Below are 23,965 nucleotides of genomic sequence, written 5' to 3' on the forward strand. Positions count from 1 at the left end.
TGTGTGTTTCTTTTGGGTTTTTTTTCTCTCTCCCTGATGGAACATTAGCTGACATATGACTATCAGTTTGACTTCGAGGACGATCAGCACAAGATCCCTTGCCATTGCGGAGCCTGGAATTGCCGAAAGTGGATGAACTAACGGGGAGAGAACGTGCGAGACATGCCTTTGCTCCCTGGTGTCAGAACACTTTCTGCGCCAAAGCCTCGTTTTTAACATTTACTACCCAGATCATAAGCTGTTCTGAAACAAGAGGAGGGCAAACGTTTTACTCTCCATCAGCTGAAAGAAAAGACTTGTTATTCACATCAGGCGCCAAAGCTTTGAAGAGAGTAAAATTTAAAGCTACAACTCATTTTCCGATGAGCTCAACTGTTTGCTTGAATCTTCTTGATGAAACTCGCCTCTGCCAAAAGCACCTCCTTCTTACTTCCTCTACTGTTCTTCTCCAATAAGCTGGCTGGAATCAATCCTCTCTACATCTACCAAAATGTCTGATTCTGTATCATATCAATACACTTAGGGTAGAACTCAGTGAAGAAAGTTTGATTAAAGCCATTCAAGTACTCAAAAATTAACTAATACTTTATCTTTGGACCTATCTTTTTATTGTTTTTTTTTTTTTTTTTTTTTCTTTTTCTTTTTCCTTACCACCTTGTCACCCCAGAACAACACTCTCCTATCAAGTCAGCAATGAAGATTGACAAAATGGATATTGGCAAGACAATCCTGGAGTGGCTCAGATCAGAACTATGTACCTATTGTGAACAAGATGTACGATAATATAAAGTTTAAATACTATTTGACCTGTGGCTCAACAAGGCACCAGATGTTTTATTATATTGAGTTTAAAGGTGGGTTTGGTTGACCCAGTCTACCTCATTGAGTTTGTGGGAAGTGACTGCTTTGTATTAAACTGTTAAAGTGCTACTGTGGAAAGGGGAAGGGAGGAATGTTTTCATGGCAGTCGCCTTTTTTGGTTAAGCAGGGAAACTTAAGCAGCTGGTTTGCTCCTCTCTGTGTTGCTTATTATTTACAGTAGTGAGCCATTGCAACTTATCACAACACACAACGACAGAGCCTCTACGACAGTCTTTCAGCACGATCATGCATTATTCAGAGCAATCAAAAACCAAATGGGTGTCTAAGTCTATGAGGCCACCTAGTCTAAATGACTGTAGTTCTCATGTAGCCATTTTCCTTCCTGTCTGCCTGTTTGCATCTAGAAATCATGCTTTTTTTTTTCTCCCCCTCCTCTTTCTTTTATTTAAGCGCACAACCAAATCCACTCTTACCCAGACAGAGTGAGAAACAGAATGACCTTCAAGTGAAGCAGGGTGCTGTTTTTGAGTTCTTTTTTCTTTTTTTCTTTTTCAGATCATGTTCAATTCATCAACCCTCAACTGACAGATTGATGCTTGAGGCTCTTGACTAACAAACTTATGATGCAAGACTACTATTTTTATTTGCCATGTTCTCTCCGTTTTAATTCTAAATACTACCCCTCTCCTCACCCCCATGTTTTATAGATTTCCATTTTCTCACTCCAAGCAACTCTTCATATATCTCTCTCTTTGTAATACTTAGTGGACTGTTGTAAAAACTTACTGTAGTGAGCCTTTCTCTGCCTGAGCACGGGCAGGCTGTGTAATAACCTGTAAAGTGGTTTGGGAACTGTTGGCACTGTCTCCTTGAGGCTGAAGCGAAGGCTGAGAAAGACTTTAAAAGGGCATTTGTTTTCATTCATATTAAAGTAATTTAAAAAAAAAAAAAAAGAGTTACAAAAAAAATAGTTAATCTTCAGAGAAGGGAGCTGAACAAAGTCTCCACAAACTGCAAATTACTTTGTTCCTTCCTCCCCAGATGTATGACCTCATATTAAAAAGTAATGCAACTTGTACAAACTGTATATATTGGGGGGCAAATGCTGTTTATCCTAGCCCTTTTTATTGAATAAAAATTCAAAATTCTAGAGAAATAAAAATTGATGGAATAAGAGAAACCACTGGATATCATTTTATTAGAAAGATTAAATGTGTATATATCTATAAATATATGTAAAATGGAAAAACGAAGTAATATCTTGATATGTATATGACTCAGAGTGGGGTTTTTTTTCCTTTTTTTTTTTTTTTTTTTTTTTTTTTTTTTTTTTTTTTTTTTGCATTTACCTGTTTTTCTATTAGCAATTTTTTTTTTTTTTTTTTTTTTTGCTGAGAGACCATATACAGAAATATTGATGGAGATCATGTGTTCACCAATGATCTGGATGAGTGTTTGAGGTGAACAAGAAATCTGAGACGGACTTCATGTTTGATATTAATCCTGATACTTCATCATGCAAATAGATCATATTTGGAAGAAGAGTGGTAGAATGGTGCGTAGCGTGTGTGTATTTATGTAATATTGTTCACATAGATTTCTTCTTTTATTATTATTTATGCTACTGCTTGTGAAATACTGAAACTGGTCCTTGAATTGGTAATTGGTTACCAGTGTATTTTTCTTTTCTTTTTATTTAATTTTTATATATATATATATATATATATATATATATATATATATATATATATATATATATATATAATAAAATATGAAAAGGTTCCTGATATGATGCTGTTTTATGAAATGATGAGTGTCATATTTTCCCTCCCTGTAGAAGTGAATGTGTTTATATAACTTGTGAAATGGCAGTATAGGCAACGTATGGTTTGATTTCCATATTCAGTGATTAATCCCCGAACGTCTCTCAAACAAAACGTTCACCCTGAAGTCGTGCTCGTGCCTCTGAAGACTAATAGCAGAACTGGTGAACCATTTTTGTCGTGTGTATTGTCATTTTTAAATCTCGCAGACACTCACTGGATTTCAGTAGAACCCCTGCCTTCCAATTTCTTATATATTAATTTAAATTCTCCCTGCATAAAATTTAATTTAATTAAAAAATACATTGCTTTTTTTTTTTTTAAGCCTACTTTTTAAAAAAAAAGAAAAAGATGCTGCATCTGTACAGCAGAGCTACTTTGAGGAAGATAAATAAACATTTTTATTGTATGTGGCATGTTTTGTATGGATATAATTTTGAATTGTACATATTTTTTGATGATGACAGAGGTTGCATCACTTTATATACGGCTGCCCCTTACCCTTCCCTCTTCTGTTTTCTTTGTCTTTGCTTTTATTTCTTGTAAAGAAAAATAAAATGCATTTTAAATACAGCCGTTTTCATCCTGGTTTGTTGCCGATTCTGTTCAGGAGCAGTTTAACTACCGGTACATTTTATAATATTAGCATTATGTAGTGGCATGTGCAGGCAACTCCAGCCTTATGAACATGAATAATAATAACATGAAAATAATTAATATATAAAGTACACAGATCAGCCATAATATTAAAATAGCTGACCGGAGAGGTGAATAACTTTTGAACAGTCAGTTCTTGAAGCTGATGTGTGTTGTGTTTTTAAATGTTCTGGCTGATCGGTGTACGTTAAAAAGCATCAATCAATCATCTCATCTTGATTTTTGAGGTTGTGGGAAGTCTACTTGTTAATTTTTTTAAACTATGGAGTCTTTTTATTTAGTTAAAAAAAAAAAATTCTAAAGGCCTAACGAACACAAATTATCCAGGAGCATGATAGGATACAAAATAGGTGGGATTGATTTCCAGTCACTTGGTTAGAAGCATGGGGTTAAGTTTGTACCAAAAGTATGCAAAGCAATGGCATTTCAAAAAATATTTTAAAAATGGACACCCTAAAAATTTATACAAGGGTGAGTCAAATGAAAACTATTTATCATCATTATTATTATTATTATTATTATTATTGCTTTTGCACTGTTCATTGCAAAGAGGTGTTTAAAGTGTATCAGGATTAAGGTGGGAGTAAAAAGGGCTATTAACAAATGGACCAATACGCCATTGCAACTACAAATTTAATTCACCGTTTCTCTAGTTGATGCACACTTTTATTTATTATTATTGCTTTTCATAGAACTCACCCTCATACTCCCCCAAAATGACTTCTGTCCAAGATTCATCATTGCTTCAGTAGATAATCTCATCTGGAAACTGTAGCTCTGTACCGAAGAGCTACTGCTATATTCATAAAGACTGTCCTGTACTCATCCACGCCCTCACATTCACTGAACATCCTTTCATCACACTTAGTACTGTTTGATTTTATAGTATACAGTTATAGAAGCGTAATTTATAATCTCATTAACTGCACTCCACTCAAAAGACGACGGGTTCTGGTTTGACTCCGGTTCCTTTCAAGGTTTCTTCTTCTTCTTCTTCACCTCAGGGAGTTTTTCTTTCAAACTGCTCTCTCTGGTTTGCTCTTTAGGGTCTAAATCTACATCTGGATTTCTGTAAAGCTGATTCGTGACAAAGTCTATTGTTAAAAGCCATATATAAATAGACAAAAATGATTAGGGTTGGGGAATATTACACATCTCAGCCCCCCCTTTTTAAATATTGCCAATCAGTCTTTCATTTTCCCTTCCAACTCAAATAAATTCCTTTCCTCTCACACGGTCTCCTTTTATCATTATAACGTGGAAATGAAGCACACCATTCCTTATCACAAACTTGCAGTTAACTGGAAAATAAAGTGCCAGTGGAAACAAAATATGCCTAATTTCTTAGCTAAAAAAACAACACCACGGACATGAAGATAAGAAAACAAAATGTATTATTTATGTACAATTTCAACGAATCCCCAAAAGAATTTGCATTTAACATGGGTTTAATATATGGTTTAAATTACAGCATCCAGTCTTTGTGGCAAACCAAACAAGGGCAGTTAGTCTACACTCCAGTGTGATTCTTCCAGTGAGGCGCCTGACTAACACCTGCTGTAAAAATCCCTCCTAGTGTTACAAGTATTTGTTGTATGCAGAATGTCTCACAATCAAAAGCGAATTCCAGAGTTCTACATAAAGAGGTGGTGACGAGACCGTTGTTCCTTACATTAGTCAAAACAAAAATTCCAGTGCTCGACTATGAGAATGGTAGTAAAAGGTGGATTGTTTAAAAGGTGGAGTACCTTTTTTTAAAAAAAAAAAGTGACACACACTAGCAACATTATTCTTTAAAAGTAGTGCCGTTTTGGTGAAACGGCTACCAGATTGAGTTGGGTTCAAAGAAGAAAGGGTGTATAATTAGTAACCGAACCTCCTTGAGTTACAATATTAGTGTTGTAATATAAGTATTAGCTCGCCCCCAGCACCCTGTTTAAGACTCGAAGCAAGATTCCTGTTGAAAAAGCTCATTTTACCCTGATGCTACAGCCACCTTTAATCTATACTTTTTTAAAAAAAACACCACACTATGCCTATAGACAATCCAGATTCATTATGTAACTGTATGCATTCATCCGTTATGTTCATTCAACTGTTCTAGACCTTATATATCCTCTTCAAACAACCAAGGCAAAAGCCTGGAGACCACACTCACACACTGCGTTTCTCTTCAAATACATTTTTTTTAAAAAGAATTCTACAAATCACACTGCTGCCAAGTGTAGATTCCTGCATTCAGATATAGATCGGTGGTATACGAAGCTACTCGGCTCACAAACGGATAACTACGAAACATACAAGCTTAGAGATTTTCATTCATGCAAGGAACTGAGCAGTCAGTAGTACCTTCCCATTGGCCGGAATTAAAAACTATAAAATACATGACGAAAACATATCATAGAAAGTTGTTGATTATAAATGTTACATTATAAATAAGCAGACAGATGGATGCATTATTTTACACAAACCATTTACAGGATGCTTCTTAAAAGTGGCACGAACGACCACCTTCCACCGCTTCCCCCAAAGGAGCAATAGTGCAGTTCATAAAAATCCTAATCGCTAGAAGACTGGATGAGTATAGCACATGCTCAAAAATGTAAGGGAAAGAAAATGCTCAACATAAGTGATAGTTATGCTACATTTCTTGACATGAATTTGATCTTTGCACAGCATTATACAGTGTATACATCATATTAGTATCATTAATGGCCATAACCTGAATGAGCATTAATCTCACAGTGTCCTGAACAGCTACATTACATATATAAAATAAATAAATTGGGGATGAAAGAAGAGAGGGGAAACCACCCCCCCTTCCCAAAAAACCCCCCAAAATAACCCCCAAACACCTCCCTGTTAAACAGTCAACCACACTTAAATCTCAGCACTTATAACAAACATGCCTTTTGGTACAGTAACCAAGTCACAATATTAATTCGTTAAATAAATGAGTCGCGACTCACGAGCAGTGTCTCAGCAACCATTTAACTCCCCAAACGCAACGAATTTCATTTAAAAGTTGGACAGTGAAGAACGACACTGCAATCCAGCCCCACTGTGAATTTAATAGTCACACTGCTCCTTTTCTTTAGGCTTTATCTATGCTTAAGGCAGATAAAAATCAGGAAACACAATCCCACCACCACTGTGGAGAAAAGGCTATGATTCAGAGTACAGCATACTGTATGGGCTAAATGAGACACACACAAAATAAGTACGCATATACAATCAGCACACAACGGTCCATTTTCAAGGGCAAGACCATTTTAAAAAAATAAAACATTAAAAACAGTCCCATCACAGTTAATGAATTAATCCTGCCTTATAAACAAACGGGCCATGAAGTGGAGGCGTGTAGCGTCGACGTGATGGAGATGGACCAAGACAGACTGGACTGGGAGCCCATGGAGGGATTGAAAAACAGCTGGAGTGGCCTTACGCTCAGTAGTTTTGGCTAAAAACGGTGAGGTAGTCCCTGTCACAACTTTATAAAAGTGTCTGAAACTGGCTGGTCGCTCCGAGTGCGTGTCTCTGGGGGCGTGGCAGCCCTCGCACGAGTCACATCTTAACGTCCTCCTGCACACTGAGCTGCGAGAGTGTCTTCTTAATGCGCAGGGCTGTGAGTCTGGCTGCTCCGTTAGCGTACCAGCACTCGCGCATGATCTTCCCCATCACCCTCAAGGCCTTCGCAAACAAACAATGGTATTATAAGAAATCAGAACTGAAAAGACTAAACTTTAAATGATTGTGTGTTAAACAGGGTTTATACCTCGTAGCTCTGCCACCAGTTGGGTACGTTGGGCCGCAGTCTCTGGTCACACACGACCTTCCTCATTTCCTCTATGGAAGGGTCAGAGGGCACGAGGTCATAGTATGGCAGCTGGTACTCCTCATGGATGCCTGTTGAAATGAAGCAACAAGTCATCACAGGCTGTTCTTACGCAATATGATTTACAGTCATCTGATGACTAAACCATGCCTGGAATTTGCAAAACTGACAAATCCTGACATCGGCGATGTGAGGATAACATTTTTTAAAAACCGCTTCTTAATATAAAATGTTATACAAATCAGAAATAGGGTAAACAAATATCTAATAGTATAATATATTGCAAATATAACGAGGTTGATGTACTAGTCATGAAACATCTAGAATCCACCCACTTTAATTTTAAATAGACCACAAGGGCTATGATGGACCCCTCTGGAATGGATATTGAGCAGCAACAATAACAACCAACGAAAGCTCATCAGCTCAAGGTCTGAACAAAAGATAGATAGCGGAGACGTACCCGAGCTTATAAAGTGCAAAACTGTCAAAACAGAACTATGAGATCTCACCTCCTGCATTACATCGTCTTGCGATCTCCCAGTACACCAGTCCTAATGCATAGATATCAGCACACTTAAATGAATCAAAATGCTTCATGTTGATCGTTTCATCCAGCACCTCTGGGGCCATATATCTGTAAAACAATGCAGGATTGTTGTGTTTATTCAAACCGTTTAAAATGTATCCAGGCAAACATTTTCACCATTGGATGTGCACGTTATCCAGCACTGGAGCCTTACCTCTTGGTGCCCACCCTCTGATTAGGGGCGATGTCGATTGTATCAGTGACTGACTCGTGGCGTACAGCCAGGCCCAAGTCCGCTATAGCGCAGGTGCCGTTCTTCTTTACCAGGATGTTTTTAGATTTGAGGTCTCGGTGTGCAATGCCAGGCTTTCCTACAGGGCAAGCCATTTCAACAACAAGTAGAAAACACAAACGGCAGTGTTTTTTTAAATTTTTTTTTAATCAAATCAAAGCCATATTAGCAAATATAATGCAACATTATATTGATGAATTACAAAAAGGTGCATGGTTATGGATCTGTAATTACCCTGAGTGCCAAGGATTTCCATATGCAGGTGTGCAAGACCACTAGCGGCTGACAGAGCCAACTTGATCATGTCTTCGATGGTGACCGTGTAGTGGTTCAGGTAATCAAACAGAGAGCCGTGTTCATGATAGTCTGAGACCAACCACAGCTGAGTCCATGTGCCATTATCTACCAGAGGAAAAATGGGGGGGAATCAGAACAAACTAGGGATAATCATGTTTGACATGATTTAAACCTGGATTTCAAACACATACCTTTGTTATCTGCTGCGATGAAGCCCAAGATGTTCTCGTGCCGGAGCATGATCGTCTGGTAGATCTCAGCCTCACGGAACCAGGAGCGCTCCTCTCTGGAAGAGAAGATCTTCACAGCCACGTCTCCTCCTCGCCACCTTCCCCTCCACACCTCCCCGAAGCGGCCCTTTCCGATAATTTCCTGCAGCACGATGGTCCTCGCCACAGTCCTCTGCACAAACAGAGGTAGACCTGCAGGATGTGCAGCAAAACACAAAAAGGTCACAAGTCCGGGAACAAACACACTGGAATTGTGAAAAGAGGGAGGAATGACTAGTGACTGACCAGATCCAGAGCCAGAGGTGGACAAGTCGAATATGAGGTCCTGCAAGGTTTTGTCTTTGGCTAGGTAAAGGTGGTCACATGAGGGATCTTCTACATCTAGCCTCTGCCGGTGGTTGTAGTTCCTCTGGTGGTGCTGGAACACGAAAACGCCGACGATCAGCAACAGGCAGAAAACAAAGACAGGTCCTGCTATGACTGCTACCAACTCCACGGGACCCCAGCTACCAGACGTGCCTTGCCAGATCGCACGCTCAGGAACCCCTGCAAAAGAGAAAGAAGAACGTGTTACCTACTATAGCAGTTAAAAGATGGATCAATTTATTTATTTATAATCACCATATCAGCAGCAATGGCTATATTTGTGGCAAAATCAACAGTGTTTCAATTTAAACTTTGCTTCTAAGACAAAACTGTTAAAGTATCGCAAACTATCAATGTACAAAAATATACATGCAGCAGCAATAATAATAAAAAAAAAATTTATATACAATCTTTCATTTTAATATAGAATCTTTAAAATTATTCCAGGAGAAACCTTTTTTTAAAAAAATGTCCCTTAATACGTTTGAGTAAAAACATTATCTAATATCATTCAAGAGTGGACGTTCTATAAAAATACTCAAGACACAGATCACAAACCGGTTTCTCTTCCCCTTTCAATAAATATGAATGAGTGAGTCTTGAGTAAAAGGGAGACAAAGAGCAACCATTTAATCAAGTAACGCAGCAATGTTTTCCGAGCTACTCACCATTAGGGACCTGCAGGTCGACGCTGTTACAGTAGTCCGTGTAGCAGCAGTGCGTGTTGAGCACTCCCTCAGCACTCAGGCAGAAGATGGGTTGACCAGGTGGGATTAGACTCTCCCGTGGAATACAGATGCGCACATGCTGCTCCTGGCCATTAATGTAGGAAGTGGAGGCCATACAAGCTCCGTCTGTCTCACACTCATAGCCACTTTTTTCACAATTAGTACAGTTACACTTCAAAGCTGCAGAGGAAAAAATAAAAGTGAATCAGAGATCCTTACAACAAGCGTAAACAGCATCTTGCCTTTAATTAGAACTATTCAGCCATCATACACGCATTCACACTTAAACCCCAACAAATTAAATACTGCTCATTTCCGCCTTAAAAGGTTCAAGTTGACGCATGGAAAATGCTGATGCAAATAACTGGGACAAGACTTTATACTTAGGAAATTATACGGACGGCGCATGAAAAGAAAGGGACATGTTTAGCTGACAAGTTGGCCATGTGTTGGTAAAAACACGGGGCTTTCTTCTAAACGTAGCTGACGAAATGAAGGAAGAAGCAGCAAGAGAAATTGAAAGGAACTGTTGACTATTCATGCAAGGCTGAAGTGCTTTACGTAGGATGTGGTCATTTATGAGAAAATGAGAAGCCAGCTATGAGAAGAAGTGCAGGCCTGGTGCCACCAGAGGGCGTGCAAAGGCAACAGCATACTGCGAGGAGTTTAAGTGTCACTGTTCGTTCCAGCTGAGGCCATGAACGGAGGCACCAGTTTACCACCAGGCTGCATAACATGAAACCGAATCCGCCACTGCAGATGAACCCAAACAGACTGAAGCCGGAGCACACTGCAGCACATTGCGAACGGCATGGAGCAATACGTCAGCACACACAGCAGCAAAAAGAAGAAGAAAAATCTTGGTCAGAGATTGGAACTCCAACACAGGCTGGGATTAAAGAGAAAAGTCTAGGCTAGTAAAGTCTTACTTTTCCACTTCATGTTCTTAAATCTGCATGTTCTCATGTAGATCACCTAACAAGCAAGTCTGATTTTCAAGGGCGTCCAAACAAACAGACATGTCCCATTGTACTGGCATTTAAGCCAGGTTTTCTGACTCTATTTTTGCTCAGTCATTGCTGGTGTGAATTTTTTGTCTCCCCAGCGAGTCGAGCTGACTGAAAGCGACTGGGATTAGAGAGGGGCCCGGCATCTCTGGCACCCGGAGGCGGCTCAGGCGGGAGGTTGAGGTCATAGTGTGTGTGTGTGGGGGGGGGGGGGGCAGGCCTGCCTGTCACGCTTCACTCACACCCTGCTCTTATCAGTCCCAGAACTCAGCCACCAACAATGGTGGGCCACTTAGGACAAATTGCACTGGTTTTTCAATAATAACAGAACTCAAATCACGATGCATGACTGTGACATGGCCATGGGAGTGCAAAAAGAGACTTTAAAAACAAACAAAAAAAAAAAAAAGAAAAAAAAAAGAAAAACACCCAACCCGGCAAATTTCTGTTAATCCAAGAACATTATACTTTGCAGAATTGTTCAACTATAATCCCCGCTTTCTTTTCTCAGTTTGTCAACACACTCCAGCCTCTGATTCGTACAAGCTTTATATGACTAGATTTTGTCCTCGTGTACATACACGTGTACGTACACACACACACACACCCCACCCCTTCTCATTTTGCTTCCTTACTTTCACACTTTGGACTCCAGAGCTTGTTTTGAAGTTGATCTTACTCAATGCGCTTCCGCTTCATTTCTCACACACGGACTGCACAAGACATGACACAGAAGCAGCCTGACCACACCCTTCCATACGTGTACAAGCGAGAGTGTTTGTTACTATTGTTGTTGACTCATCTAATTTGAGAGCTTTGACAGTGTTGAATATTTAAACAGTCATGTCAATAATGCTCAACTCTGAGAAACAATGAGGGAGGGAGAGCAAAAACATGAGCGAGCGAGTGTGTGTGTACCCAGTAATTGTTGATTGGCTGTGTTCTTTAAGGCATAAAAAAGTCTACTGCCAGTAACTGCCAGTGGAGCAGATCCAAGTTAACTGTTCACATGCACCAGGAATTTCCTGAATATTGCACAGAGGTGACCAGGCCCAGATAAAGTTGGAAAAACAACTCTGTGCCATTTCCTCCTAATCACTGCACTAATATAGTGCTTTTCCATCAGGCAGCATGGCTCCACTTGGCAAATTACCCATGGATCCATGGGCATGGGTATGTGGAGCCACCCATGCTGGCTCCACGTCCACCACGTACCAGTGATGAATTTGGTTACCTTTCTTGCCCAGGTATCATGAGAGTTGAGCTTATGACATACAGGTGGCTCTAAAAAAAATAAATAAATAGTGACCGATCAATCAAATGAAGTTGCAATGACATCAAAGTTGTGTCCCAAATGACATACTATACACTATACACTTTGCAGTCTAGTGTATGAATTTTAGAAGGGTAGTATCGTCTCAAATGGCATATTTTATGTATTGTATGAGCCAGAAATACAAGTGGATCTGAAAAAATTTGAATATCATGGAAAAGTTCCCCCAATAATTCAATTCAAAAAGTTGAACTTTATATTCTAGATTCATTACACAAAGTGAAATATTACAAGCCTTTTTTAATCTGGATTATGGCTTACAGCTCATGGAAATAAAAAATCCAGTATCTCAAAATATTAGAATAAAGAATTTATAATACAGAAATGTCGACCGGAGAAGAGATCTAATCAGCGAATTAACTCAAAAACACCTGCAAAGGTTTCCTGAGGCTTTCATCTTTCAGTCTGGTTTAGCACACACAACCACAATCACGGGGAAGATGAAAGTAAATGTTGCATTTCGTTTGGAAATCAAGGTCCCAGAGTCTGGAGGAAGAGTGGAGAGGAACAGAATCCAAGTTGCTTGAAGTCCAGTGTGAAGTTTCCACAGTCAGTGATGATTTGGGTTGCCATGTCATCTGCTGGTGTTGGTCCACTGTGTTTTCTCAAGTCGAGAGTCAATGCAGTGTCTACCAGGAGATTTTAGAGCACTTCATGCTTCCATCTGCTGATGAGCTTTATGGAGATGCTGACACGCTGATTGCCTCCATGCCTCGCTGCATTGATGCAGTAATTCGTGCAAAAGGAGCCCCGACAAGTATTGAGTGCATAAATTAGCATACACTTCTGTATTATAAATTCTTTATTCTAATATTTTGAGATACTGGATTTTTGATTTTCGTGAGCTGTAAGCCATAACCAAGATTAAAACAAAAAAGGCTCGAAACATTTCACTTTATGTGTAATGAATCTAAAATAAATGAAAGTTCCACTTGAATTAAATGACAATTTTTAAAAAAAAAAGTTTTTACTTTTCCACAATATTCTTATCTGTTTTATAGATGCATCTATATATTCTGTTTCCCGGTCTAGGGCAAATTACGTCAAACGCAAGTAATTCGATGGCGCTAGCATTAACGAAATGGCCAACTAGATTAACAAACAGTAAAATGTACCAACTCATTTTCTTTTATGTTTCCTTTTATGCCCAACAAGACCTCAGTCACCTCAGACGAAGGCGTAATCGTCTCTGCAGGCGGATTTTGCTTGCGCAATTTAAAATCAAAGTAAGTTGTGGTTGTGGCTACGGATGCTGGCAATGTAAACATTTTTTTGTTCCTGTTCAGCATCTGAGCCTGATATAGCCGCTCTCCATCTGCTACGTAAGGAAAGCTACGAACGCCGAGTGCATGAAGAGTCCATCATTCCATACTTCGTTTTTCGGTTGAATGAGTGCATCATCCAGGAACTTAAAGTGCACTTTGTCTTTTGGGGTTTTTCAGTGTGAACACTAAATCACACTATTACTACAAAATGGCACAGAATAGTGTATAAGTGTGTGATTTGGGACACACTGCCAGATTAACAATTCTTGCATTTAAAAAAAAAATAAATAAATAAAAAAATTCAGTAGAAGGCTAGAAGTAACTGCAAAAGTAAAAGTGTCATTACACTTAAGCAAAGTTTTTTTTTGTGGATTTAAAACTATAATTTGTTTCAGATTTAAAATAATAATAATAATAATAATAATAATCATCTTATTACCATTTATCTCCATTAATCTTACATTTCTTTCAGTTACCCAAGTAAAATTACCACCTTTTAGGCAAAAACCAAAAGGGCTGCCAATTCACTTTGTTTTGCACGCTACACAGGATGCAAGTACGGACCTGAACGCACTACATAGTGCCCTCTCAGAGTGTAGAATAACGTTTGACACACCGATGCACGGCTCCTTGTGTTTGTCTGGTCATGTTTGCACTCAAACGTCTCTGTATTTTCGCTAAAGATTAAAGTCTTGGCACACTTGGCTGTGTTTTGGTACAGGGGCAGCCATTAAGTGAAATTTTGCTCCTCTGTATATTCACTAAAGATTAAAGTATTGGCACGCTTGTGTTTGGGTGCGTGAAATTCCATTAAAACTGTGCACGCAGCACTGAGGAAACATTACCTCACCCAAAACCAGGCTTGGGGTCCAATTACACTGACCAGCACAAAAAAAAAAAAAAAACACCTTCTACTGCATTCCTATAAAACTAAGCACTTTTTAAATGACTGCTTTTCTCAGAAAAGAGATTTAAAGGGCAATTATGTAGACAACTAAATACTCATCTCTTCAAGTACGGTGTAGTGTGCACTGGTGGAGGGATTGCTTTGTACACCAAGAACATAGCTCCATGTGCTGTCTGTATGTGGCCGGTGGTACTGCTGCTAAATGGACTGGTCAGGTCCAGTGGTGATATTCCTTAAAAACACCACACACATACACACTATAGAGCCGTAGCTCTCCCACAGCCCAACACCTCATTAACCAACAAACAGATAGAAAACTGTTTTTGTCACCCATGTTGTAAACAGGCACAGTGAGATCACTAAATTTCCTGTCATTACAAATAACTGATGTCATCACATGATCTCTTAACATATAATGACTACAGACAGTAAACAGAGCAAACACCTGAAATATGTCACAGCATAAACAATGCTATTAAACTCACCCAGCCCAGCTGAAAGAGGTGACACAGAACATGTTAGCTAAAAAAAAACCAAAAAAAAAACACAATATTGATTTGTGCCAAATAAGTGTCTAATATGGTATCTGATCGAAAAAAAGGACACCAAACAGGGTGTGAACGAGTGTGTTCTTGTATACACATAATTGGTGGCCTTACACAGGCCCTTTGTTTGAAGATTAGGCAGACATGAGTAGGGACTGGCCTGACTGTGCCTGAACAAAGAGGACAAATGGCCTGTGAGGAGAGGGGATGTTAGGGGGCTGGACACCCCCCACCTTGGGCTTTTCACTACTGCTGGGGGAGGAAAGTAGCAGATACAGGATAGGAATGGGGGCAGGGATCCGACTGCACTCACCACTGCGATGCAGCTTTGGTCGAGAGGCCAGCTGCGATCGTCGTTAAAACCCAGTCTAGACTTTGACTTAACCCATAGGAAAGAGGGGAAAAAAATCTGTAAAGGCCCTGGCCCAGAATCTCACTGGCAGTGTGAAGTTCCTATCATTCCATTCTTGTTCAGACAGGAAGTGGCAGACATGCAGGGAAGAAGGGGTGTGTGGTGGTGGTGGTGGTGGTGGTGGTGGTGGGGGCTGTTAACATTAAGTGCAAGTCTGGACGATCGGAGTGGGGTTTAGAGAGATGATGAAACCGCAAATGGATCTGGCATAAATAATTGCATATTACCGGTAAAGTGACTAAGGCCTGCACAAGCCAAATATTTCCCCAACCACAGCTAGCTGCAAACTTGGGAGTTTGAGTATAAACTTTTGGAAAAAATACAAAACTACAGCTTAAGCTTTTTTTTGTTTTGGGGGGTGGGGGATGGATGGATAAATAAATAAATAAATAAATAAATAAATAAATGGTTCTGGTCTTGCTCAATTTGAACAGTGGCTGTTATCAGGCTCCTTCTCCATCAGAATAAAGTCCATCATCCTCCGATGTGTCGTAGAGAACAGGATGCCGGGGGCCAGAGGGAGCAAGCCGACTACGAGAGTGCTGTTACCCAAGATGCAAAGGGCTGAAACAAGATCCATATAGCCCCCAGACAGGGAGCTGATTAAGACATGCTGACGCCACCAGACAGAGCATGCACACACAGACACACACAGACACACACACACACTCCTGTGTGCATGCACACACACTTACAAAATCAATAGTGGGAAGGAGGAGCATCTTTTCTGATCTCCTGGTCAAATTACCTGTCTGGTCCAAAAGCAGAAATCTTTTTCTCCCTCCAGAAGCACGAGTCCTCATCTAACCATTTTGTATCCCCAGGTGTTTGTCACGGTCTTGTACAATATAACTCAAGAAATAATGTGGCATAACTCAAAGCTGTAGTGAATGCAGCTAGCAAAATCACTTAACATGCATCTCAGCATCAATAAACCTAACAGCATTGCACAGTACAATACATATAAAGTGCAAGCCAGCTTGCATGATTTTTAAAATATCCTTATTTGTGCAGGACATATTATACCTATAGACACAATGAAACTGAGCTTCTCTTCCATTACCGAGGCATCCTCCAAGTATTGCTAAATTTAAACACATGACTTACGACGAAAGCGTACTACATCAGGAAAAGCCACAGTTTCAAAATCAAAGAGTCCCGTGTGGCCCTGGGAGCCTGTTCTGATTACCACTGGCCTACATCTTTTCAAGCAAAGCGGGTACTTTCACAGGATTTGGTAGCACTGCTCATCTTATTCGCCCTGCTTCAGAGTGCATGCGATATCCCTATAATATGAAGACCAAACAGGCAGCCCATTATGTCATTAAGTTAAAAAGATGATAAATAAACGAGTCACAAAAAGCCTCTGAACAGAGAGCGAGTCGGGTCAAGTAAAGGCTAACATGTCTGTAAGTGCAGTTAATCTGAGCTGCTTGCTGGCCACTCAGGTCATTAGCAAGGTCATTAAAGAAGCAAAGACAGATCTCGTTCTGCTGTGGCCGTGAACTCAACCCCTAGTCGAAAGGCTAACCTCAGATTCAAAACACTTACACTCGGATATACACAAATCTCCGCCCATGCGAACCCACATATATCCCCCTTTCCTCCGCAGCACAGGCTCGGACTTCCCGAACAAGCAGACACATGCAAAATATACTGTAGCTTGCTCCTTCTTTTCATTTTCATAACTCCACTCGGATATTAACGCACTCTCACAGCAGCTGCTGTGCTTTGGCTCTGCCTTGATGCTGTCTGTTAGTTGTCTCACCCTTGAGGTCTTAATTACACAATAAATGTGAAGCTTTCCAGACACACCCTTTTGGTGGTTTTCACACCATTTCCAACAAGTCCATGACCAACTCATGGATTATTAGTTTTACCTGCCAAATCAGAGAGGAAATCTTTTTTCTTTTGGACATTCTTCTTCACTACTGGACTATCCGATAACACGGTACAAAAGAAAGTGCTTCTGTTAAAGACGAGACAATCCCCAAAGGAATGCAGGCAGGCATTACGCTGTTTGTTCAGATTGGTGGGGAGTGAAATGCAGCTAGAAAACACAGAGATGCACCCTGCCTCCAGGCTGTTTGCCTTGCTCACTGTTGCTCTATCACGCCGATGCCGTTTTCTCACACAACGCTGTGAGGAGCGTCACACGACCGCGCAAGAGCTCCAGCCTACATGACAGGCTGCTTTCAGGCCCATCAACCTGATTATGCTGTAATCGAGTCAGCAAGGCTGCTGAGAACTGGGTAAGAAATGCACTCCTCTCCCACACATACACTAATGAATTTCCATAATTCTTAGAAAACAATGCTTTGGTCTAACCAGAACCAATATTTTGAAGGTGTTCTGGGAAAATATTTACAGTATTGGCAAACAACACTGTAGCAAAGTCATTACTTAATAGATTTACAGTAAAACAGAAGCACTGAAGAAACAAAGAACCCTCATCTCTACTGGTTTAAGCCAAGAGGTTACACTGGAGAAGACCTCAGTGTAGCTACCTAATGTTTGCTAGCTACTCAAGTTTAAATAGATAAACCATATAATTGGCTGCTTCAATATACCTCCCAATTACAAACTGTAAACAGCTTTTCATTAAAAACTTCATTTTCAGACATTAACTATCTGAGCACTCAAGTGCCCGTGAGTGTGTTTTACACAGTATTTCACTCAAATATGGCAATTTTCAGCACATATTCAGTTACAACAATGATTAAAGAAAAAGCATTGTGGGGGGAAAAAATTGGGCCACAAAATGTTTACAATTTCATTTAAGGTTTGCACAGGCTTTGGAATTTAATTTAAAAAGTTGCCACAAGTTTACCAATCGTATCGAACTCCTGTTCAGCATTTCAATTTTGGACCAGTCTGTAGTCACGCTGGAGACATGGCCCACAAAGTGTGAGCTCTGGCCATGTTCTGGTGGCCAGATCTGGAGTTTCTCAGTATGTGGGCCAAATGAAGTGGTAAGTGTGGGCTGGCTCTGCACCATTACCGTTCCTCAGCTTCTTCGGTTTCAGCAGGGGGACTGACACTTTGGGCACCTTCACCCCTCCTCAGCCGGGACAAAAACACAGCAGCTGTGCAAACCACTCTCTAGCATCCTGATACCGCTCCCAAAGAGCAACGGCCTGCTCGCTCGCTCGCTCACTCACTCGCTCGCTCATAGCCCTGAGCCGTTTCTCATCAGCCGCATGCGTGGCTGCAGGTGGGACCCATGTGGCCTTCACCTTTCTCTTAAGCCTGGTACTGGAACATGTGCCAGAGTGCTGCACATAATGGCCTTGTGTGAACAGAGGGAGGAAACGTTCTTGGAAACTACATGAGTAACCCATAAAAAAAGCAAACAGATTAGAAGCTATTAGTTGAAAAAGTATGGGAAATTCATTGCATGGTCTTATCTAGCATCTCTAGCATAGCCAGAAATAAAAAGGGAAAACTTCCAAATTTCACAAAACAAGAAAGCAAGTGTTTAAAGCCTCAGACATGCTGGCTCTGAGCTTTCTTTAACCGTTTATGTTTTGTTCAGTTTTTCAAGTCTTTAAACCCCCTTAAAAAAGAGGGAAAAAAAACACAATAGAACAGTCAGCCACGGTCCTCACAGAGAAAGCTTTCAGAGAGTGATAAAGCTCACACAAGACCATGCCACCTTGCTTGACCATACATCAGCCATGTTTATGTATGCACCAAATGTAACCAACATTCGTTTGGCCTTACAAAGGATACGCAGACTTCTTTGACACGCTTGTGAATGGGGGCCATTACCCACATTTCCATCACAAAGAGCCAGACTTCAACTCTGACTTCTGTCTGGGTTTGTTGAATGAACAGTTTGCAACTGGCCCACACAAACACCACCCCACACTTCCTACATGTTATAAAACTGCGCTTCGGTTTTACGGACACCGAGATCTTACTTATTAACCACAATCTCTAGATTAGTGCTGTATAAAGTGGCACCACAGCAATGTTTCATGCACCTCCTTCATGTTGTACTTGGCAAATAAACCATTCTGAGGGATGGCTGTTTCACTGCTCTGACTTGTATCAACTCATCGGTGAATTACTGATTCGTAAATCAGTTAGACAACAAGAGAGACAAGAAAAAGTTTCCTGCAGGATTGTGGATCAACATCGCCCTTGACCTAGACACACACACACAAATCCTAAGTTGTAACATTTGTACATTTCAGATACACAAATAGACACGAGTTATAGTGATGGTCATAATCAGAAACAATAACAAACGCACAGTGCACTGCTAATACGCAACCACAATACAACACAGATCAACACCATGCCCTGGTGCATTGTGGGTATGTTTATGATGCAGTATAAATGCTGGACAATTCTATTTCCCTATAAGCCTGCCAATATAATGTGTCCATCAGGAGAACAGAGACATTTTCCTTTCTACCCATGAATTCAGGAACGCCCAACCTAGTCTTGTGTTTTAAGCGAGGAAATCACCTCATTTCAAGTGTGTGTGTGTATCTAATCAGAAATAAGCAGGTTTTCCCAGGGGTTTTAGTGTCCAAACTGTGGTCCTCCAGGAAGTACCGCATGCCTCAATGTTGTCATTTCCCTTCCAGACTGAAATCTGGTTAAGCATTGGCAGTAATTCAGTGTAGGCTCGACAGCCTACTCGAGTCATCTATACAGTGCATGCATGGATAGCAAAGGCAACTCTTGAAGGAATTAACGTGCCATTAAATTGCGCAAACGCTCCTAAACAAATACCACATGATAGAAATAAGAGCTTCCTATCTCGCTTTGCTGAGTAATCTTTAACTCGCTGATTGGAGCTGCATGAACGCAGATGGTTCCTGGAATCAACTTGGGATTGTATCATTCGTTCCGGAAAAGCAACACGGACACATCTAAAAACCTGTGGGGGGGAAAAAACCCCAAAAAGTGTCTTTTCACTGTAGCACCCGACCGAACAACAACAACAACAACAACCTCCTTATGTTTAGCTTAGCAACCTTAAAGTGGCGTTAAAGTGCTGGGACATGGTGAATACATAAACCACATGTAGAGGATATTATCCACTTCATATCGTGTCGGGTTAAGTGTAGGCCTGGTGAACGTTCTGGAAATATATATACACATGACTTAAACAAAAACAATCAAAAACCCCATCCCAAAGCACTTAGTATCCCTGATATTTACAGGTTTGTTATGAAGTGCTCGTGGCCGCCGCGTTGACCACAAAAGCCAAAGGCGACCTGGAAACACATTTACGCGCACCACGCTTCTAATTACAGAGATTTAAACCGGAACAAACCGGATATGGGTTTATAAGAGACGCAAAGAAACAATGAGTCAAGGCGAAAGAGAGCACGAGGGAACGACGTAACAAACAAACAAAGCATACTTTCGCGTTTACGTTAGCCAACAGGCTATAAATCGCAAGCTGCGCCATGATGAGCGCCTCACCGCGCTCGCTCGCTCTCTCTCTCTCTCTCTCGCTCTCTCGCCAATGCTATTAAATAAACACACAACCGGAGTAGTGTGACTGTAACCACCGTGTGTGTACTCACCATCACCCGGCGCTATTAATCCAATCAGCACGAGCAAAGCTAACACGGTTCTTCGCAGAGACATGACTGCGAGATTCCCATCGCTTCGCATTTAATGCATTGGTGGTGTGGTATTGACAATGAGAGAGCAGCACACTTCATATGCATGCACGCGCGCGCGCGCACTCACACACCAGCAGGTAGGCACTCCGGCAATAAAGATTCGCGCACACAGCTGCGCTTAAAGGGGCGCGCGCACTTTTTTTTTTTAAAGGGGGAGGGTTTTACTCCGCGCGCGCTCCCCCTTTGTTGTGGCGTGAGCGCTCAGTCGTGCAGCTTCCACAAAATTACTTTTTTTTTTTTTTGTAGATGTAGCATTCCGTCCCACCTCCATTAACACCCTCTAATATGAAATAAGTAATGGTGAGTGAGTGAGTGAGTGATGAGGAAACAACGCGCTCGTGAAATGAATTCACTACTAGGCAATTGCAAGCATTTCTTTTTAAGTACACGCCCCAAACCTGACACTTGACACTTAATAAATAGACTTAAAAAATAATTTCATCAGACATGAGCGAATTTACACAAAAAAAGCACAGTGATATGATTTGTACAGGATACATTCAGCTGAGTGGGAAAGTTTGCGGTGCCACGGTTTCTAGTTGTAATAAAAGTAATTGTATATCTACTGATCAATTTATGCATGCATGCATGCATTCATCAATCCATTTTCCATTCTGTTTATTCTACACAGGGTCACGGGGGAGCCTGGAGCCTATCCCAGGGAACTCAGGGCAGGGTGCCATCACATGGCAGGGCACAATCGCACACACATTCACACAATATTGACAATTTTGGAAACGCCAATCAGCCTACAACACATGTCTTTGGACTGGAGGAGGAAACTGGAGTACCCGGAGGAAACCCCCAAAGCATGGGGAGAACATGCAAACTCCATGGACACAGGGTGAAGGCAGCATTCAAACCCCTAACCCCAGCGGTGCGAGGAAAGCATGCTAACCACTAAGCCATCGTGCCCCCTGATTAATTTATCTACATTAAAATCAACTAAATGTAGGTGTTTTCTGTAAAAAGACAAAAAAAAAAAAAAAATAGCCAAAAGGAAGAAAGAAAAGGTTTTCCAGTTACTTTTAGTCTCCAGACCTGATCTAAAGGCTCTGGTTTGCTTCACCAATGTGGAAAATGGGTGATGCAATCTACAGTCAGGGACAACAAATATGTCAAGGAAAAATCGAGGGTGAATATTAATATTCAGAGGATGCAAAAGCTGCTCAGAGAACATGAAAATAGGTTGGAAGCAATTATAAAGGCAGAATGTGGGTATATAAATTATTAGAGAATATATAGGCTGTATTACATTCAGAAAGGGAGAACAGATATTATATATTATATAATCATACTCTGACATACTGTATTTGACAGTTGTAAATTATGATAAAGGAACATCTGTGAAACCTGGAGAAAAGAAATGTCTCGGTACAAATTTGATTGTTGTCTCTTTTGTGTCTATTTTCCTGCCTTATTTATTACATGTCTTATTTACTTTGGTATGCAAACTTTTGCACTCATTTGTATGCATTACATTTTCTCTGTGCATTTGTGTAATGTGTTAAAGATGTTTTTCTTTTTGCAATTTCTTGCATGGAGTGAGTCGTAGGTCGAAAGCCGCACTCTGGATTAAGTACAAGAGAGAAATATTGCTTGTGATGTGGTCTGGTGAATGATACTTTGTCTGTTTATCCTTCTCTGTCTACTGCCAGAGGCTACTATCTAAATCTCTCACACCAGAGCTGTCTTAAAACCTTTTGTGAACAGAATGTGACTGGAATGAGCTTACAGGGCCCCTGTGAGCACCCAAAGAGACACCCAGAAAGATGCTTGTCAGCAGGAGGAATGAAGATTAGGGGACCTATGGTGCTCAGAAGCAAAGGATTAATCAAAGCACATGGAAATCTCCTTATTTACTTATTACACAACTGAAAGCTTTGCTCTGAGGACTAAATGAACTAATGTTTCTTAGAGAACTTTTCCCTGTTCCTAGGATGTTTACTATGTTAAGACGGAAGGGCGGAGAAGGACCTTGTGACTTAAATTTCATACAATAAAAGCATTTAATACCATTCCTCATGCTTTTTATTAGCCACATGACACTGTTGGACCCACTACCATAGACATGGAAATTTAATTGAGGTTAGTGCGCAGAAAATGCTTCTCATTACACTCTTCGCTTTGTTACATTACACTTTCAGCTTGTCAAATTTATTTGCATTTTTCAGGCATGAATTCATATCTGAAATAGTGAACAGGACCATTTGAGCCTTGTCACTATGGAAGGCAGAAAGGTATGTGGTATGCCAGGACAACAGAGTGGAGGAAGAGTGTATGAAATGAGTTTGTCCAGCATAGCAGTGTACAAGATGCACTCCCTACTCAACCCCCACTCCATTTGACCAAACAGACAGACTGGGCTATTCGGGGAACATTATCTCCCCTAAAGTCTGTGTGAGCACCGTCACAGATGGCTATACAGAGAACAGACACATGCGAGCACAGATATAGATAAAAAGGCAGACAGAAATCAATGTCCATCCCCTTACTGACTCACAAAGCGATACTCTTTCACTGACAACAGGAACTGGACACTTTGACTAATAGAACTGGTTGGAAGGCTTGACTATTTTTTTTTTCCAGTGATGACTATTCAGGAAAAAGATTCTTCAGAACTTAGTCTAGTCAGCCGTAACTGATTTGTGTAATTATAACATCCTTTCTTGAGTTTAGATTAGGCTACAGTGAAACCTGCACTTGTGTGTACGTGTGTGGGTGTGTGAAATCGAGAGTGAGATCTCGTGGCCTCGTGTATGTGTGTCAGTGCTCATGAGCAGGGTTTAATACTAGAAATACACTCATTTGGAATTCACATTTCCATGAATAAGAGATGTGAGATGTGTTTGTGCTGGGTAAATATAGGCCCGGGTGAAACTCTACCTGGGAGGATGCATTCAACATTGTATCTATGAATGCTTGTGGAGCAATGAGGTGCGTCTCGGTTACTCCCTGGGGATATTGGGTCCTTGAGTGCCTTTTGTATGGCTTTGAACAGTAACATGATGCACAAACACCACATGTACAATGAAAAACAAATAGATCAGATTAAAATGTAATGGATTCCTGATGACAATAATAAGCCTGCTGAGACCGTATTACATTAAAAAAAAAAAAAAAAAAGGATGGCACTGGGTTCAGGGAGCCGAGACCAGTCTACTGCTGAACAAAGTAAGAAAAAACTGAAGACCCTTTGACAAAGTCTGGAGCTACTGATGCGCCCTAGTGGTTAAAAGTATGTGCTACATGCTTGCCTTTTAAAA

At 40.6% G+C, this 23,965-nt stretch overlaps 2 protein-coding genes and 1 long non-coding RNA gene across 11 annotated transcripts in view; 2 read left to right on the plus strand and 1 right to left on the minus strand.

Annotated features, from left to right (window-relative positions):
• The window catches only part of kmt2d (lysine (K)-specific methyltransferase 2D), a 31,549-nt gene extending 28,331 nt beyond the window's left edge, over window positions 1–3,218 (plus strand). For 7 of the 8 annotated variants that reach the window (XM_047160378.2, XM_017486880.3, XM_047160383.2 and 4 more), the window contains exon 54: window positions 49–3,218. In XM_047160378.2, coding sequence (XP_047016334.1) covers window positions 49–141 — 93 coding nt within the window. In that variant the 3' untranslated portion in view covers window positions 142–3,218. The remainder of the gene's footprint in view (window positions 1–48) is intronic. The other variant, XM_047160384.2, reaches the window with a different exon arrangement.
• A 1,461-nt stretch (window positions 3,219–4,679) lies between these two features.
• On the minus strand, window positions 4,680–20,811 carry acvr1ba (activin A receptor type 1Ba). 2 transcript variants are annotated; one of them, XM_017486890.3, is made up of 9 exons: window positions 20,598–20,811; window positions 9,520–9,759; window positions 8,771–9,031; window positions 8,447–8,677; window positions 8,193–8,360; window positions 7,881–8,037; window positions 7,650–7,774; window positions 7,078–7,208; window positions 4,680–6,992 (listed from the first exon to the last, which is right to left on the minus strand). In XM_017486890.3, the coding sequence occupies exons 1-9, from the start codon at window positions 20,686–20,688 to the stop codon at window positions 6,867–6,869; spliced, it is 1,530 nt and encodes a 509-aa protein (XP_017342379.1). In that variant the 5' UTR covers window positions 20,689–20,811; the 3' UTR covers window positions 4,680–6,866. The 2 variants fall into 2 exon arrangements, with proteins under 2 accessions (XP_017342379.1, XP_017342380.1); XM_017486891.3 differs by lacking the exon at window positions 20,598–20,811 and adding an exon at window positions 15,797–16,900.
• On the plus strand, window positions 16,897–22,085 carry LOC128635142 (uncharacterized). Its single transcript, XR_008398024.1, has 2 exons — window positions 16,897–17,300; window positions 21,331–22,085. It is a non-coding gene; the product is annotated as an uncharacterized LOC128635142 (long non-coding RNA).
• Window positions 22,086–23,965: the final 1,880 nt, after the last annotated feature.

This window comes from Ictalurus punctatus, chromosome 15 (assembly GCF_001660625.3).
Source record: "Ictalurus punctatus breed USDA103 chromosome 15, Coco_2.0, whole genome shotgun sequence".
Classification (NCBI taxonomy): Eukaryota; Metazoa; Chordata; class Actinopteri; order Siluriformes; family Ictaluridae; genus Ictalurus; species Ictalurus punctatus.